Here is a 15,014-nt window from a genome sequence, read left to right as displayed (position 1 = left end):
AGCAGGCCCGGCTCCAGAACCAAATTACAGAGGGGGCCTGCCCCTAGCTTGGGGGGGCCAAGGGGGGTCCGGGGGGATTCTCCCCCGGAAGAAGATTTTGTACATTTTAAAGTAAAATTCGTCAAACTGGTGCATTTGAGAGCAAAAGGAAGAGGCTAAATCTATGAGGAACTACACACATCTCTAATGTGTTGTGACTTTACAAATAGGCCTAAACAATTAATATTAAATGTATTTACACATTGTGCACAAATTGCATTCATTGTGACAAATTTACAATAGTTAATTAATATCCAGCCAGAATCATTGCAAATGGAGGTTCAAAGTAACAGTTAGCAATAGCATTCAGTTAATCAATGCCTAATGACAGCCAGATTCCGTTTTAAACTTTAAAACAGAAAAACGGAAAAACGTTTTTAGCACACACAAAAAAAAAAAAAATTGAATGGGGGGGGGGGCAGTTTAGGGAATGGGGGGGCCCGGCCCGGTCAGGCCCCCCTCCAACGCCGGGCCTGTCTCACAGCATTGTAACATTGTAGTGCAGCAAGAAAGGAAAACTACTGTAAACATTTGAACCACATTTCTTGTTTAGAACCTATAGCTAGCAACATCGCCATCTCCTGAAAAACATTAATATTGCACCTTTCTTGTGGCTACATCACAGCATCTACTGAAAAACATTTATAGTGGATCTGACTTGTTTAGTTCACTTTAGATTCACATCACATCTGAAAAACAACCAGTCGAGTGTAATAAGTAAATGAGGTTTAATTGTAAAAAAAAAAAAAAAAAAAATCTAAATTTTTTTTTTTTTTTTTTTTTGGGAACTGAAAAGTACCCGGGCCGCGGCCCGGGTGGCCCGGGCGGTTCCGCGATCCCTGAAACTAACGCTGGTGATACGTATGGAAACAGTGTTACCCGAAATGGTTAAAAGTTATATCAACTTGGTCATTCAGTGGCATTTTACTGCCATATAACATAACTAACTAGCGGCTAATATTAGCCACAGTAGGCATTACCCAGGGATGCATTGGTCTTAAAGGGCTCGTGCCGCGTGAACTACAGTAATAATCAATGGGGATTTTTTATTTTTTTTCACATGAGTGGGGCACGTGCTAAAGCCACCGTGACGTCAGGATGTACCAAATTTCCCATTCATTTGAGGGCACAAAAAAAGCAGTGTTCAACCCATAGAGAGGGAACTTATGCTGCTGAAAATGATACAAATGGTACAATGGTAACAGTTTTGTCTCAAATGTGGACATTTTGACCAGAATTCTTCACACCACCCCCAAAGTCATATTGGTTAAAAGCTGAAAAAAAAGTGTTTTGGGGTTTAGTCCTGCTTTAAGTACAACTTGTGTGTGTGCATTTTACACACACACAAAAAAGAATGGCGGATGAAACCCCTTGGTTCGTATGCCTAAACTGGAAGGGGGTGTGACTTTTGCAATCTATAGCGCTTTTCACAGATGTCACAAACTGCTTTAAAAAGAGCATCATTCCGTTCCATTATTATTCCACATAATAAAATGAAAGCGACCACTCAAGCCAGGTATTAAAGGAACACTCCGCTGATTTTCAACCAGCTTTGTATCATTACAAAATCAGTAGTATATCTGAAAACTGTAAACAGTTTTGCAGGCATTCATTTAGTTTGACAGTTATTGAGAGTTGATTTGAGTGAAGTTGTCGAGCAGTGATGTCATTTGTGCATGAATGACATCACTGCTCCACAATTTAACTCAAATCAACTCTCAAATTAGATTAATGCAGATATACTACTGATTTTGTAATAATACAAAGCTGGTTCAAAATCAGCAGAGCGTTCCTTTAAGGAGTATCAAACTAACATGCAACACAAAAGAAGTACACAATACACAATAAGTGTAAGTATAATAATAATTAAGTAATAATAATTACATAAAATGCAGACTTGTGCATACAGCTTACTCAAACGCTTCTCTGAACAGTATCTGCTTTTTAAAAGCCCACAGAATCGGCAAACCTAATAGGTGTGGGCTAGGGCTGGGCAATGTATTGATATATCAATATAGTGATATCAAACTAGATATCTTAAATTCTTTTAAAGGCTGCATTACACTAAAGTGATGTCATTTTAGAAACTTACAGACTTTTCTAGCTGTTCTATTATTTGCCTTTACCCACTTACTCATTATATCCACATTACTGATGATTATATATCAAAAATCTCATTGGAGTTTGGTTAAACAAGGGTTTGGTAACTGAGAGACAATGGAAGATTCGCTTAATCTGTTTCCACTGCACTCGCATTTACCCGTTATCGATACACCAACCTTTCCACCTCCCCCAAGCGTAAAACCTTTTTTGCAATATTTCGAGGTTTTTCCTAACTTTGCAGCATTTCAACTCATGATTTTTTATGTGCAAATTGAAAATGTGGATTAAACAGGTGGATGGAAACCCACTGTGTGTATTGCTCACCAGGTGCTGGAGGTAGGCAGTAGGTTGGAGGTGTATGGCACTGCAGTGATGGTGAACTTCTGTAAGCCGCTGCCCCCCATCAGATAAGCAAAGCCCCCGTGTGGGACCCTGGAGCTGAGAGAGGGGGGTTACAGATTAATGCCACAGTTTAGATCATGTCCTCCTGTAGAGACAGCTGTGTAGGCAGTGACCTTGAACTTTGACCTTTGTCCACCAAAATCTAACCAGTTCATTCTTGAGTCTGAGTGAATGTTTGAGCCAAATTTGAAGAAATTCCTTCAAGCGTTCCCGAGAGATCATGTTAACAAGCATGAAACGGGCGGTCGTGAGGTCACAGTGACCTTGAACTTTGACCACCAAAATCTAATCAGTTCATCCTCGAGTCCAAGTAGATGTTTGAGCCAAATTTGAAGAAATTCCCTCAAGGCGTTCCTGAGATATCGCGTTAACAAGCATGAAGGTGGCGGTCATGAGGTCACATCGCCGGCAGAGGCATAAAATGATGATGGCAGAAAATCAAAATGGCAATGAAGCAGACACACCTTCCAGTGACGAACTGGAGCAGCAGAATGCGCTCCTCCTGGGTGAGGCTCTCCACCACCTCCCAGAACCACTGCAACACAACAGAGAGATGCGACGGTCCCGTGTTTATTATTTATGTTTCACATCCCCATTGCACCTCCTCTTTATATGATTTGTTTATATGCTTTGGATTCTTACTCTTGTGTTTCTGCTCTCCAGATATACCCTTTTCACAGGAGCCATTTTGTGTCAAAAGGCAGGGTAAACACAGGTGCAAGCAAAACATTAATGAGGTTTTCCAACTTCCATGATTGGAATTTGGAAACCCTCATTAGTGTTTTGCTTGCACCTGTGTCTACCCTGCCTTTTCGACACAAAATGCAGTGCTTTACGCTTTAAATAGGCCATGGGTTTAAGCTCTCATGAGGCTCAGGTTGGTAAATTAATGTTTGCTTGACATTTTGCAGTGGGAAATGTAACCAAACAATACGTAAATGCAACAAAACCACAACTCCTTCCCTGATTTGTGTGTGAAAACGCCCAGAGACAATCTAAAAGACTAAAGTGAGGGTTAGGTGTAGGTCTCCGCGGTGAAGGTCAGCCCACCTTGATGACGGGCTCTTGAAGGTCGTAGCCGCTGGTGTACTCTGTGTTCCTGTTCCAGTCTTGCACATCGATCTCTGGCATCCCTGACAGCAGCAGCTCCTGCACACACGAAACAAAAGGCCAGATAAACAATTAATTCTGTTCAAACACTAAATAATCTGATAAAATCTAGAAACATGGTGGACATTTTTGAGAAAAGTGTAAAATTGTCAATATGTCTTGTTTGTTCCTTGTTACTGATAGAGAGTTCAATCATCCAATCCCCCAAACAACTCAAAACAATAGAGTCAATACCAACAGGAGGATACACTGTTTAACATTGGCAGGGCAATTTGTCACTTTTGATGTCGGCGCTACTCCCATAAACAACTGTGCTGCTCATCTCACAACTGCAGGATCCTTAAAAATCAGACAGTGTTGCGAAGGGAAATTAACAGGCTTTCATATAAGATAAGACACAATACTGGGGAGGGGATACAGTAACAGCAAACCATCCAAACACAAGTTTCCAAACTTTTTTTATGATTTTATAAATATTGATATTGAGAAAAATCCTTAGGATTATCCTGATATTGATTTCAACCATATCGCTCAGCCCTAATACAAAGGGGGGGGGGGGGGAGGTGAGCAAGGACGAGAGAGAAAAAGAAGGGAGAGTTGAGAAGAGGACGAGGACGAACCAATTCATATTGATCAAAGAGCTGGATGAGCGAGGGGGGGATGAAGGTGTGGAATCCATGCAGGAAGGCGTCTATCTGAGGCTGGATGGCTCGCGTCATCCTCAGCTCCGTCACCAACTGTACATACTCCGCCTGAGAGAGAGGTCAGTGTTAAAGAAAGATTGAGAGATAAGGGAAGGAGCGAGAGAGAGAGAGACAAGGGCCGTTAAAAGAGAAGGATAGGACAGCACTCACATCACAGCGTTCACATTTTGCATTGGGGTCAGACTTTAGGGCCAGTTCTATTGAAGTGAATGGGGCAGGGAAGGTCCCACTATAAACTATCACACCTGTGTTGTTTACTTTATATATATATATATATATAAATAAAAGTACTTAGTTTATTGGCAGACCTTGTTATCCTCAGTGACCAGGATGCTGGTACCACCAGGCTTGAGGGGCATCTCCTCCATGGCCCCGAACACGTCCGTCTCCACAGAGAAGGTGAGCTCCAGACCGAGATCGCTGATGTCGTTGTCCAGGATCCACTGCAGGTTCTTGGCATACTCTGGATCGATGGATGACACGTCCTGGTAGTTTACTGGGATCCCTGGAAGATGCACACAAATGCATATGCAAATACAGAACGTAAATACAGATACGCAGATACACAATGCTGGGGTCTCAGAAAAATAATGTGACCTGGGGTCTCGTATATCAAACTGTGCTTAGGATCCCTAAGGATTAACTAAAAGAACGACTACCCCCGGGCCTCTACGACCTTCCTATCTCTAGCTATGGCCCCTTTTCACTAACGCCGCCCATTTCCCTCACCATGCACCTTGCCACCACCCACACCCCTGCTGGAAAGGTGGGCTCACTACCACTACAGCCTCTGCATCAAGCCCCACGTCCTGCCAAATCGCAGTTTACACCACAACCAGACAAAATTCTCGTTCTGTTCCAAACATGACCCATGCCTCTGGTGTGAGGCTGTCTTGCCTTCGGCCTGTCCTCCCCGCGTCACCGCCGCAGCTGCCTGCCTTTGCCCCAGCAAAATGTCGCAGGTCGCACACCAGTGTGGCTTGGACTTCATGCTCATCTCAGAGACATGGCAAAAAGCAGAAGAATTTGCTGCATTGAACGAACTATGTCCTCCGAGCTGTTCCTTTACTTGCGCCCCGAGGACCACTGGCCGTGGAGGGGGACTAGCCATGGTTTACAGGGACCGTTTCACAACACGCACTGTAAGCCCCGGAACTGTCGCCTCTTTTGAAGTGCTGATGTCTAAAGTCGGACGCTCAAATCATTTTTACTGTGCTGTAATCTACCGCCCTCCTGGAGTAAATGGTGCTTTTTTTGTCTGATTTTAGTGATTTTTTAGCTTCTATCATCGATTTTGAAAGAATCCTCTTGGTTGGGAATTTTAATATCCACGTAAATGATAGCACAAACAGCTTTGCTGTCAAGTTTTTAAATGTGACTGAAGCTTTTAACTTGACACAGCATATATCTGGTCCGACTCATATCAAGGGTAACACGCTGGATCTTGTATTTACACTGGGTTTAAATGTCAGGGCTGTTAGCACCGAACAGTTGCCTGTAACCGATCATCACTGCGTTTTATTTCATTTGTCTTTTGATGCTGACTTTGCTCCAGTGAAGCGAGTGAAAAGCTTGCGCATGCCGCAAAACTGAGCGGCTGTGGAAATCCACAAACCTCCAGGTCCATCGCTTTTATTTGAAGGAGCTGTTAACTGATCTTAATGACTCAGTAAAGAATGCAAGGGCTTCTTATTTTGCAACCCTAGTCACAGCTAGTAGGCGTAACCCTAGGGTACTCTTTCAAACTATTAATAATATTGTTAGCTCACCTCTCCCCTCACCCCCGGTTTTTTCCAATCAGGACTGCAACACTTTCCTTTCATTTTTTGTGAACAAAGTCTCTGATGTGAGGGCCAGTATCACCACCTCAACCTCCCCCACCCCCCTTCCCACCTGTCCTGCGAGACAGGTCTCTTTTAGCAACTTTACCTGTGTCACCCTGCAAAATCTCACCGAGTTAGTCAGCTCGATGAGATCCTCCTCCAGCCCTTCAGATCCCTTACCAACTTCCCTTTCCATCATCAACACCTCACTGCAGTCTGGCTGTGTTCCATCCTCCTTTAAGCAGGCCAAGGAGAAACCCTGTATACCTAGTATGTGTTTGTAGAAGGAGAAACCCTGTATACCTAGTATGTGTTTGTAGAAGGAGAAACCCTGTATACCTAGCATGTATTTGTAGAAGGAGAAACCCTGTATACCTAGTATGTGTTTGTAGGAGAAACCCTGTATACCTACATGTAGTATGTGTTTGTAGGAGAAACCCTGTATACCTAGTATGTGTTTGTAGAAGGAGCGCGTGAAGTAGATGTTGACCAGCTGTCGGTGGTACAAGGCCAGACCCAGGATCTGACCAGCGAAGCGGAAGTAGTTCAGATGATCTGGGTTCACTGAAGAGTTGCTGTTTGGCTGAAATGTGGTCCCTAGAGACACACACACACACACACACACACACACACACACACACACACACACACACACACACACACACACACGCGCGCACAAACAAACAGTAAAGGCTTTTGCACATCAAGTCTGTATTTATCGTCCTAAATTGTGGCAAGTTTAAAAATAAATACAACCTCATGTGGTGTCACTCACGTGTACACACTGACTTCGAAACTTTTGTCCATCATTAAAGTTTTCGGAACAGGTTCGATTTTCGCATCAGTCAATAGCCTTTTGTGAGCTGTTTGACGCATCTGTGTTTTCGTATGACGGATTAAAAAAAATCATACTTAGGTGTTGAAGTAAGCAGTGCAGGCTTGGCAGGTCGGACATGTGCGTGCTTCCATGTGCGTGTGCGTGTGTGTGTGTGTGTGCGTGTTTCACTGGAGCCGTGGCACCTTCTCTGTCTCCATTCTCACATTTTGTATGTCAGAACCGGGGGGAGGGGCCTCGGCTAAATCTCGTCCACACATCTCACCCACAAACACAGATATTCACTTTTTAACGCATACAAAAAAAACTGACTGTGCAAAGCAATATATAAAGAAATATTGCATGCCAGAATTGTCTTTTTTATCAAATCATTGACCCTAGGGGCATGTTTACACCAAGCATGTTTGCAACTGTTTTATGTGACCTCCCCGGAGCATGAACCTAGAGACGAACCAAATACAATAAAATAACCCAGTCAACTTTTCCACTATGGTTCAGACAAAAGAATGCAAACTGTAGCTGTGAATGCATCCTACTTACGTACATATGGTAAAGTTATGATAAAATACATAAACTAGACACATCCACACCGTAAGGGTAAGGTCACATACCGTCAGCTGACTGAGTGAACAGGGCGTAGTCTGGGTTGATCATCTCATTGGACAGGATGTCAAACCACTCTCGAACAACCCCCTGGCCCTGCAACACAAGTTCAAAGGTCAAACCACTCCCAAACAACCCTATGGCCCTGCAACACAAGTTCAAAGGTTAAACCACTCCTGAACAACCCCCTGGCCCTGCAACACAAGTTCAACGTTCTTCTCCCTCTGTTATTTTCCTTTTTTTGCCAATTCCCCCTGCTGTCCCGGTCGTGGCTCCACCCCCTCTGCCGATCTGGGGAGAGTTGGAGGGTAGCACATGCTCCCTCCGATACATGTGCAGTCGCCAGCCACTTCTTTTCACCCGACAGCGAAGAGTTTCACCGGCAGAGGAGGCACTAGTGCAGCGACCAGGACTCCTACTCCACTGGCTGACTCGCCCCTCTGGTGGAGTGTGTGTGAATACTTGAACTATAAATTATGTTTTTGAAAAGAAATGTAGGAGTTTGGGTATGAATAACTCTGTGAAAAAATGAAAGTAGGTTGGCTGATAGCCTTTGCTCACACACACGACCGAACACACGAGGAGATAATAATAAGAACTGTGGCACCCCCCGAGGGGTCACCTGGTACACCTGACCGCTGTGTGAATAAGGTCCACGGAAAAGCAGTTCTGTTATTGTGAACTACTGCAACGTTACAAGAATGGGAAACCCACCATGCCTTCCTCGCCATGGAACCGGACAGCGATGCCCTGTTTGAGCTTCTCATTGGTGGCTTTGGAAACCATCTCACAGCTACTCCTAAATATGGAATCTGTTGATGAGATGGGCAACATATATTGGACATACTGTATAACAAAGTAAGAGGAAAACACTGGTTTTATATGTTGAAGAACAAAGAGTAGAAGACAGACAGACAGAGCTGATGCATTCAGTTCTCTCTGGTATGGACAGAACTTCATGCTAAATTCCATTCAAAAATCTGTCACCTTGCTTTTTGGCAAACAGCCACCCCTCACAGAACATGTTTTACGAATCACCACTTGCTGCCAACCCACCTGAAAGAATATCAGCCTCAGCTTCTGCCACTGAAAAAGTATCGGCCTTAAAGGAGAACTTCACCGAAAAACAACGCTGATTTATTTGGCACATAATCTCACACATATCCGAAAATTGTAAACAGTTGTACAGGCATTCCTTTATTGAGAGTTGATTTGAATTAAATTGTGGACGAGTGATGTCATTCACACAGAAAATCTCAATAACTGTCAAACTAAATGAAGAAGCGGAATACCTGTGCAGTGTATCGAGTGTAAATGTGACCAGTGGGTGGAGGCTGTGCAGCCGTTGGATTGAAGTTCTCCTTTAAGAAACTCATATCGATCCAATACTCTTTTTAGAGTTTTGAATGGACTTTGGCAGGATATTCTCTCCACACAAGACAGAGGGGCGCCTATGGAGAGGAGGACGGGGAGGACGGGGTACTGTACCTCTGTGGATGAGCAGGATGTCGTTCTCGCTGACCGGACGGTGAACCATGTCTGAGTCTGCCTGCCCAGCCAGCACGTGCTCATAGAACCACTCACAGCGCTCCTTAAAGGGCTGGAGGAGAAAACAAGACTTCCTCAACTCATTAATGTTCTTTCAACTGAACTACACCAGCTAGCTGCTTGCTAATTCCTACGTGAAACTGCAGCTAGCAGCAGCTAGAGCAGCAGCTACTGTAGCTAGCAGCTAGTGGGAGTAGTTCGGTCAAAAGAAAATAGTTCCTAGATTAAACTGGTTACCAGGTTTGTGGATTTTCTTGAGTAACTGGATCACTTCCTCAACTCCCCAGCACAGCACTCAGGCTGATCAACTTTGGGGGATGCAGCCCTACGTCATGCTGCAGCTGGCCAATCTAGACGCCCCGCACACACAGTTCTGCTCTGTTTCACTCGTGTCTCGTCTCGTATCTTCTCTCTCTCAAAAGTTGCGGCTGTATATCCGTTCTTCACAATAAACAGTGCAGCGACCAGGACACATACCCTAAATCCGGCTTCCCACCCACAGACACAGCCAATCGTGCCTGTGTGGACGCCGGGCCAAACCAGAGGTAGCACAGGGGTGTGAACCTGCAACCCTCATGTTGGTAGGCAAGGAATCTACCGCTACACTACCCGGACGCCCAACGTGGAGATATCTTTGGTCATGGCTACAACAAAAACGCTCGTCTTGCGTCGCACAGTGAGAGAGGTTCAAAGATGGCACAGTCTTGCGACCAAAGGTAGTCTAGGACGAATTCCGACTGTCAGAACTTTAGGGTGACAGCTACGACGACGTCCGCTTAACGGCTCCACATTCTCCTCCTCCTCTTTGGATGTTTTTCCATGCTAAGCTTTGTCAGTGCATTGTGGACATCTCTACCGCAGACAACTGTGGCGCACATTCATTGATGCGTAGCTGTGGTGCGAGCTGCTTACGTTTGATTCTTGCGTGTGTATTGACTGCTGATTGACAGGTATTGACGGAGAGACATCCGTTGTAACCCGCGAGCCAGTAGGTGTCGTCATCGTACAGTCTGCACACATCAGACCTGATGTCCTACCCAAGTTTATTAGATCCAACGTCGCACACTGTGGCCTGCCATAAACTTTGATTGCTAAAAGATTGTTAAAACCTTACAGTATGTAGGTGGCTTAAGCGATGTAGGTAGAGTGAAGGATGAGCGGAGAGAGAGTGAGTGAGCAGAAGAGAGAGAAAGGCTTTTTGCCAATCAGGCTAAAATAAAAATCAATAACATATTTGTGATGGGAGGGGGGTTTGTCCAGGCCTTGTCTGAGGGCAGGCCTGCAGGCTCAAATTGTGAAAACCTGTGAATTATATAAACAGACAATCCCACATCTCACCTGGCCCTTGATGATATGCATGAAGCGCGACATCAACTCTGGACACTCCAATAGGAAGTGGAAGTGGTTAAAGATGATCTTTGGATTCCTGAGAGAGGGAAGTGGATAGACGGAGAGAGCGAGAGAAATGTGCAAGAGAAAGAAGAGAGGGGAAGAGACAGAGAAGGAAAGAAAATGAGAGAGTGAACAAATTGAGAGAAAAAGGATTTTGTGGATGGATAAGAAAGAGTCTCCAGGCACTGCTATCTGGCAGAGGGCCATATTGACTCACCTGGTTACAAAACATCTCAGCACCTCGTCATGCTTGCAGACAAACTCAATGAAGCGAGGAGACGTCATGCTAGATGAGGGGCAAGAGGGAAGGTGGAGACCGGCCCGGGAAGGCAGAGTGAGACCGGGAGACAGAGGAGATGGGAGAGCAACAAAATGAATTATTACTATTATTATTATTACCATCTCTGGACCGAGACAAATTTCTACACTATATATATACAGTATATATCCGTATATATATATATATATATATATATATATATATATATATATATATATATATATATATATATACAGATGAGATGAGATGAGAAATGCAGGGTGAGGACGGACCCTTGTGGCATCTGACAGGAGCAGCACATGTAAAAGGCCTGGATCACAGCGCTGAGGCGACTGGCCGTCATGGAGATCACGTCCTCCCCGTCGGCGTAGACCTCCGGCATCTCCGTGACTCGCCCAGGGTCCAGCGAGGAGGGGAGCGAGGACCCAGCGGAGGAGGGGTCGGCCTCCCGCTGCTTGAGGAGGAGCGAGGCAATCTCACTGCCCGAGGAGGAAGGTGACGAGGGGTTCTTCCTGCTCCGGTCCAGATCGGTGGAGATCAGCACCAGCCACTCCTCCAGCGAGTGCCACAGAAGCTCCAGAGGCTGCAACGGTCAGTCGGAGGAAAAAAGGAAGATGGCGCAACGGAAGGTGAGACAGAAAAGAATAGAAGAAGAAAGACAAGGGACTGATCCATGAAGGGTTAAAGGAACATGCCAACATTTTGGGAGAATCGCCTATTTGCCATATTCCCGATAGTAAGGCGAGAAGATAAATTAGATGCCCTTCTCTTCTCCGCGTGTAGCAGAAAAACAGTGAGTGCTGTACGCAGGTACTGCCGCAAGTGGTGCATTGACTACCATCACAGAGAAGAGCAGATTTTCTATCTTCTCCTCTTACTATCTGGAAGATGTCAAAATAGGCAAATCTCCCACAATCTTGGCGTGTTCCTTTAAAGGTGCAATGTGTATGATTTTTAAAGAATTTAAGTTTAAAACATTCCAAAGTGAACTAAAAGTGTTAATAGGATCTTGGTTTTAACGTAATTTCAAAGACGTTTATGTACTGTGTTGCAGAGATATCTATTGAAATTAGCATTAGCACCAGCTAGCCCTGGTCCATCCTTTCCTGTAATACTATATGTACCGGGACATGGTGCTAGCCTCCTCTATCCCCATACTCAAGTAGCCACTGTAACAGACTATACCCAGGATGCTCGGCTACATTACTAATGTTACTAACATGATTAATACACATTTGGGTGATGTATCCCAGCCTGCCAGTAGCTTTCAAGCCATGTCAGGCTAATTTGAATTCTCAATCTAGCTAAAAGCAAAGAAAAGTGCAGTGCATTGTTTTCCTATATGGAGTTTTAAGAAGTGAAATGCTGCTCCCTATTAGTTTGGATCATGTAGCCAAATATTACACTTATTATACATCAACAGAAGACACACACACACACACACACACACACACACACACATTGGCTCTGACAGAACCTTATGTCTCTAACTCGCGTGGGGCACAGCAGGGCCTCGCATCGCCCACACTTCACCTACTGTAGATTAGGCATAGTAGCTAGAACCTATGGACAGCTTGATAACATCTACTCTACTACTAGATGGTAGCAGTTGACCCATCATGAAGACCTGGGGCCGGCTGCACAAAGCAACTTCAGATTTTCCTTAAAGTCAGAGTTAAGGTTTCCTTCAAATAAAATCAGTTGCACAAAACACCCATAAGTCTTCTCCTTAAGGTTTCCTTAAAATGTTCACTTAAGTATTTTACAGTAAGGTTTGCATCACACACTTGTCACCCTTGCTTGAGAACTGCGCAGAGTATGTCTGTGCCTCAAGAACAAGTCCCTCAGCTAAGGAGAAATCAAACACACATCATTTTTCAAATGGTATTTGTTGTTAGTATGTAAAAAGAGAAAAAGTAGAGACACGCACATCCAAAACCTAAATAGGGCAGGTGCAGAGTTCGAGGTAGAGACTGATGAGAAAAGGAAAACTCGCACACAGCAAGGCTCCAAGTTGAGTGTATTCATTTTACACTGGTAAAAAGGTTACGTTTCGGGCAGCACCCTGCCGTCTGAGGAAGGGCAGGGTGCTGCCCGAAACGTAACCTTTTTACCAGTGTAAAATAAATACACTCAACTTGGAGCCTTGCTGTGTGCGAGTTTTCCTTTTCTCATCAGTATGTAAAAAGAATCATTAAAGAATGGCTTTACCGGTAATCAACCCACTTTGTATCATATATAATCTAGGTAAAATAAGCACATGGCCAGTGTTTTGCCTTCCGCCCCCACCAGCTGCAAGTTATTAGGGCTCGTTAAGGCTATCCATGCCATTCTCAGGTGGGTGTGGCATACTTAAAAAATAAAAATAAACAATAACAGCCGCCCTCGGAGCAGATTCTGCCTCTCCAGCACAACTTCCGTAGCTCCGTTGTGACTAGGGATGGGCATCGAATTTCGAATTTTCGAATAATCGTTGTTATTATCAAGGTCGACTTTTATTATTGAAATTCGAAATTCGAAAAAAAAAAAAAAAAAAAAATATATATACCGGTATATATATATTTTTTTGAGTGAAATGTTGCATTGTCTCCCCTGATTCTAAGTACCGGTATAGTCAAATCGCTATAAGCATTTTAAGCAAGGTTTATGGAAAAATGAATGGCGGATGAAATCCCATGAAGAGGGAGAGGGGGTGACTTTGGCACCCCTTTGGCACTCAGACCTGAGCCTACTAAATATTTAATGAACCACAACCACTCATGATTGTCAAAACTGTTTTTTATTTTCGAAAATGTCAATGTAAAAAAAATTAAAAATGTAAAAAAAAAAATTTTTTTTTTTTTTTTACATTTTTTTATTTATTTTCGAAATTCGAATTAAATTCGAATTTGGCCAGCGAATTTCGAATAGTGTTTTTGCTAGAAATGCCCATCCCTAGTTGTGACGCGTAATGCGTCAGAACGGAGCGCTTTGGCAGAGGAGGAAATGGGAGATCTCCATGAGGAAAACACAGTGAGAGGTCAACACTGCGCATGTGCTCTTATATTACCGGTTATTATTAATGATACAAAGTGGGTTGATTACCGGTAAAGCCATCCTTTAAGCAAATCATATATCAGATTTCCATTCAGTACAAGATGAAATTGAATAGCCCAACTCCTTGAAGATAATGAAAAAGATTGCTGAGCTTGCAGGTTACATAGATCATGTTTCCCAGATCACACCAACATTTCTTGTGACAGTGAAAGGTTTGTAATCAACTCCTTCCAAATGTTAAATGTCCTTTTCAACTCACATCTAGGGCACCCAAATCTTTGCAGCAACACTGGTCCTTCGGTGCCTTCTCCACATGCAGCTGTCTTGCATGCATCTGCGTCCAATGGAGTGAATTTTTATTGGTATTGTTTTCGTTAGAAAGACAAGTGAGTTCAGCACAGCCGTAACACGGTGCCAATGTTGGCAACTCTCTAACTCTAAGGAAAGCAGCTATTAGCTGCTCAAAATGTCACCAGATGACATGCCATACACTCATTTGAATGTATGTATACATTTGCTACAGCAGCATGCACAGACAATGTATTAGCACAGTTAGCAGTGGGAAAGGCTACACTCTATATGGGAAGTGCTGTGATCATCAGACCTCTAGGAATTTGCAAGTAACGTAAATTGGCATCAGCTGTACCAATTTGTTGCCAAATACTGTCTGGGAATAAACTTTTACATTAGTAATTTTGGATTCGTCCTTTTTGAGAAATGCCGGGTGGGGGGATCTGATGATACGCTAAATGTAATTACCATTAGGGCTGCACGATTATGGTCAAAATGATAATCAAGATTTTTTTGGGATGAATATAGAGATCACGATTATTTAATCATCATGCATTTATTGAACCGAAAACAACAACAAAAAACAACAACACTGGATTTCTTTGAACTGTCATCTTCTATCAAGGAAAGTTGAAATATACTGTAAAACAGACAAACACGACGGCTCTCTGTTCTCAACTCGAGCTGAAACTACATGCAGCACAGTGTGTTTGGGCTTTGGAGGAGGGGCGGAGCGTCACTACTGTATTGTGAGCGAAAGGTGTGCGCTGGATTTCCAACACAAGACAAAACGAGGGCAACATTGCTAAATGAAATGCGGCAGATTTTAGCTCGGTTTTAGCTCGATC

At 43.8% G+C, this 15,014-nt stretch overlaps 1 protein-coding gene across 2 annotated transcripts in view; it reads right to left on the bottom strand.

Annotated features, from left to right (window-relative positions):
- Window positions 1-15,014, bottom strand: part of hace1 (HECT domain and ankyrin repeat containing E3 ubiquitin protein ligase 1) — a 33,556-nt gene that overhangs the window by 4,721 nt on the left and 13,821 nt on the right. The window contains exons 12-24 of one of the 2 annotated variants that reach the window (XM_083654932.1): window positions 14,135-14,209; window positions 11,112-11,422; window positions 10,777-10,845; window positions 10,506-10,593; window positions 9,108-9,219; window positions 8,334-8,431; window positions 7,628-7,715; window positions 6,629-6,778; window positions 4,667-4,863; window positions 4,275-4,406; window positions 3,595-3,693; window positions 3,009-3,079; window positions 2,467-2,580 (exon numbers count right to left, since the gene is read on the bottom strand). In XM_083654932.1, the coding sequence (XP_083511058.1) occupies window positions 2,467-2,580; window positions 3,009-3,079; window positions 3,595-3,693; window positions 4,275-4,406; window positions 4,667-4,863; window positions 6,629-6,778; window positions 7,628-7,715; window positions 8,334-8,431; window positions 9,108-9,219; window positions 10,506-10,593; window positions 10,777-10,845; window positions 11,112-11,422; window positions 14,135-14,209 (1,604 nt within the window). The remainder of the gene's footprint in view (window positions 1-2,466; window positions 2,581-3,008; window positions 3,080-3,594; window positions 3,694-4,274; window positions 4,407-4,666; window positions 4,864-6,628; window positions 6,779-7,627; window positions 7,716-8,333; window positions 8,432-9,107; window positions 9,220-10,505; window positions 10,594-10,776; window positions 10,846-11,111; window positions 11,423-14,134; window positions 14,210-15,014) is intronic. The other variant, XM_083654933.1, reaches the window with a different exon arrangement.

The sequence above is a fragment of the Poromitra crassiceps genome (genome assembly GCF_964638095.1).
Source record: "Poromitra crassiceps genome assembly, chromosome: 18".
In the NCBI taxonomy this organism is placed as follows: domain Eukaryota; kingdom Metazoa; phylum Chordata; class Actinopteri; order Beryciformes; family Melamphaidae; genus Poromitra; species Poromitra crassiceps.
Note: the sequence above shows the minus strand (reverse complement) of the source record. Positions and strands in the feature narration are given on the sequence as shown.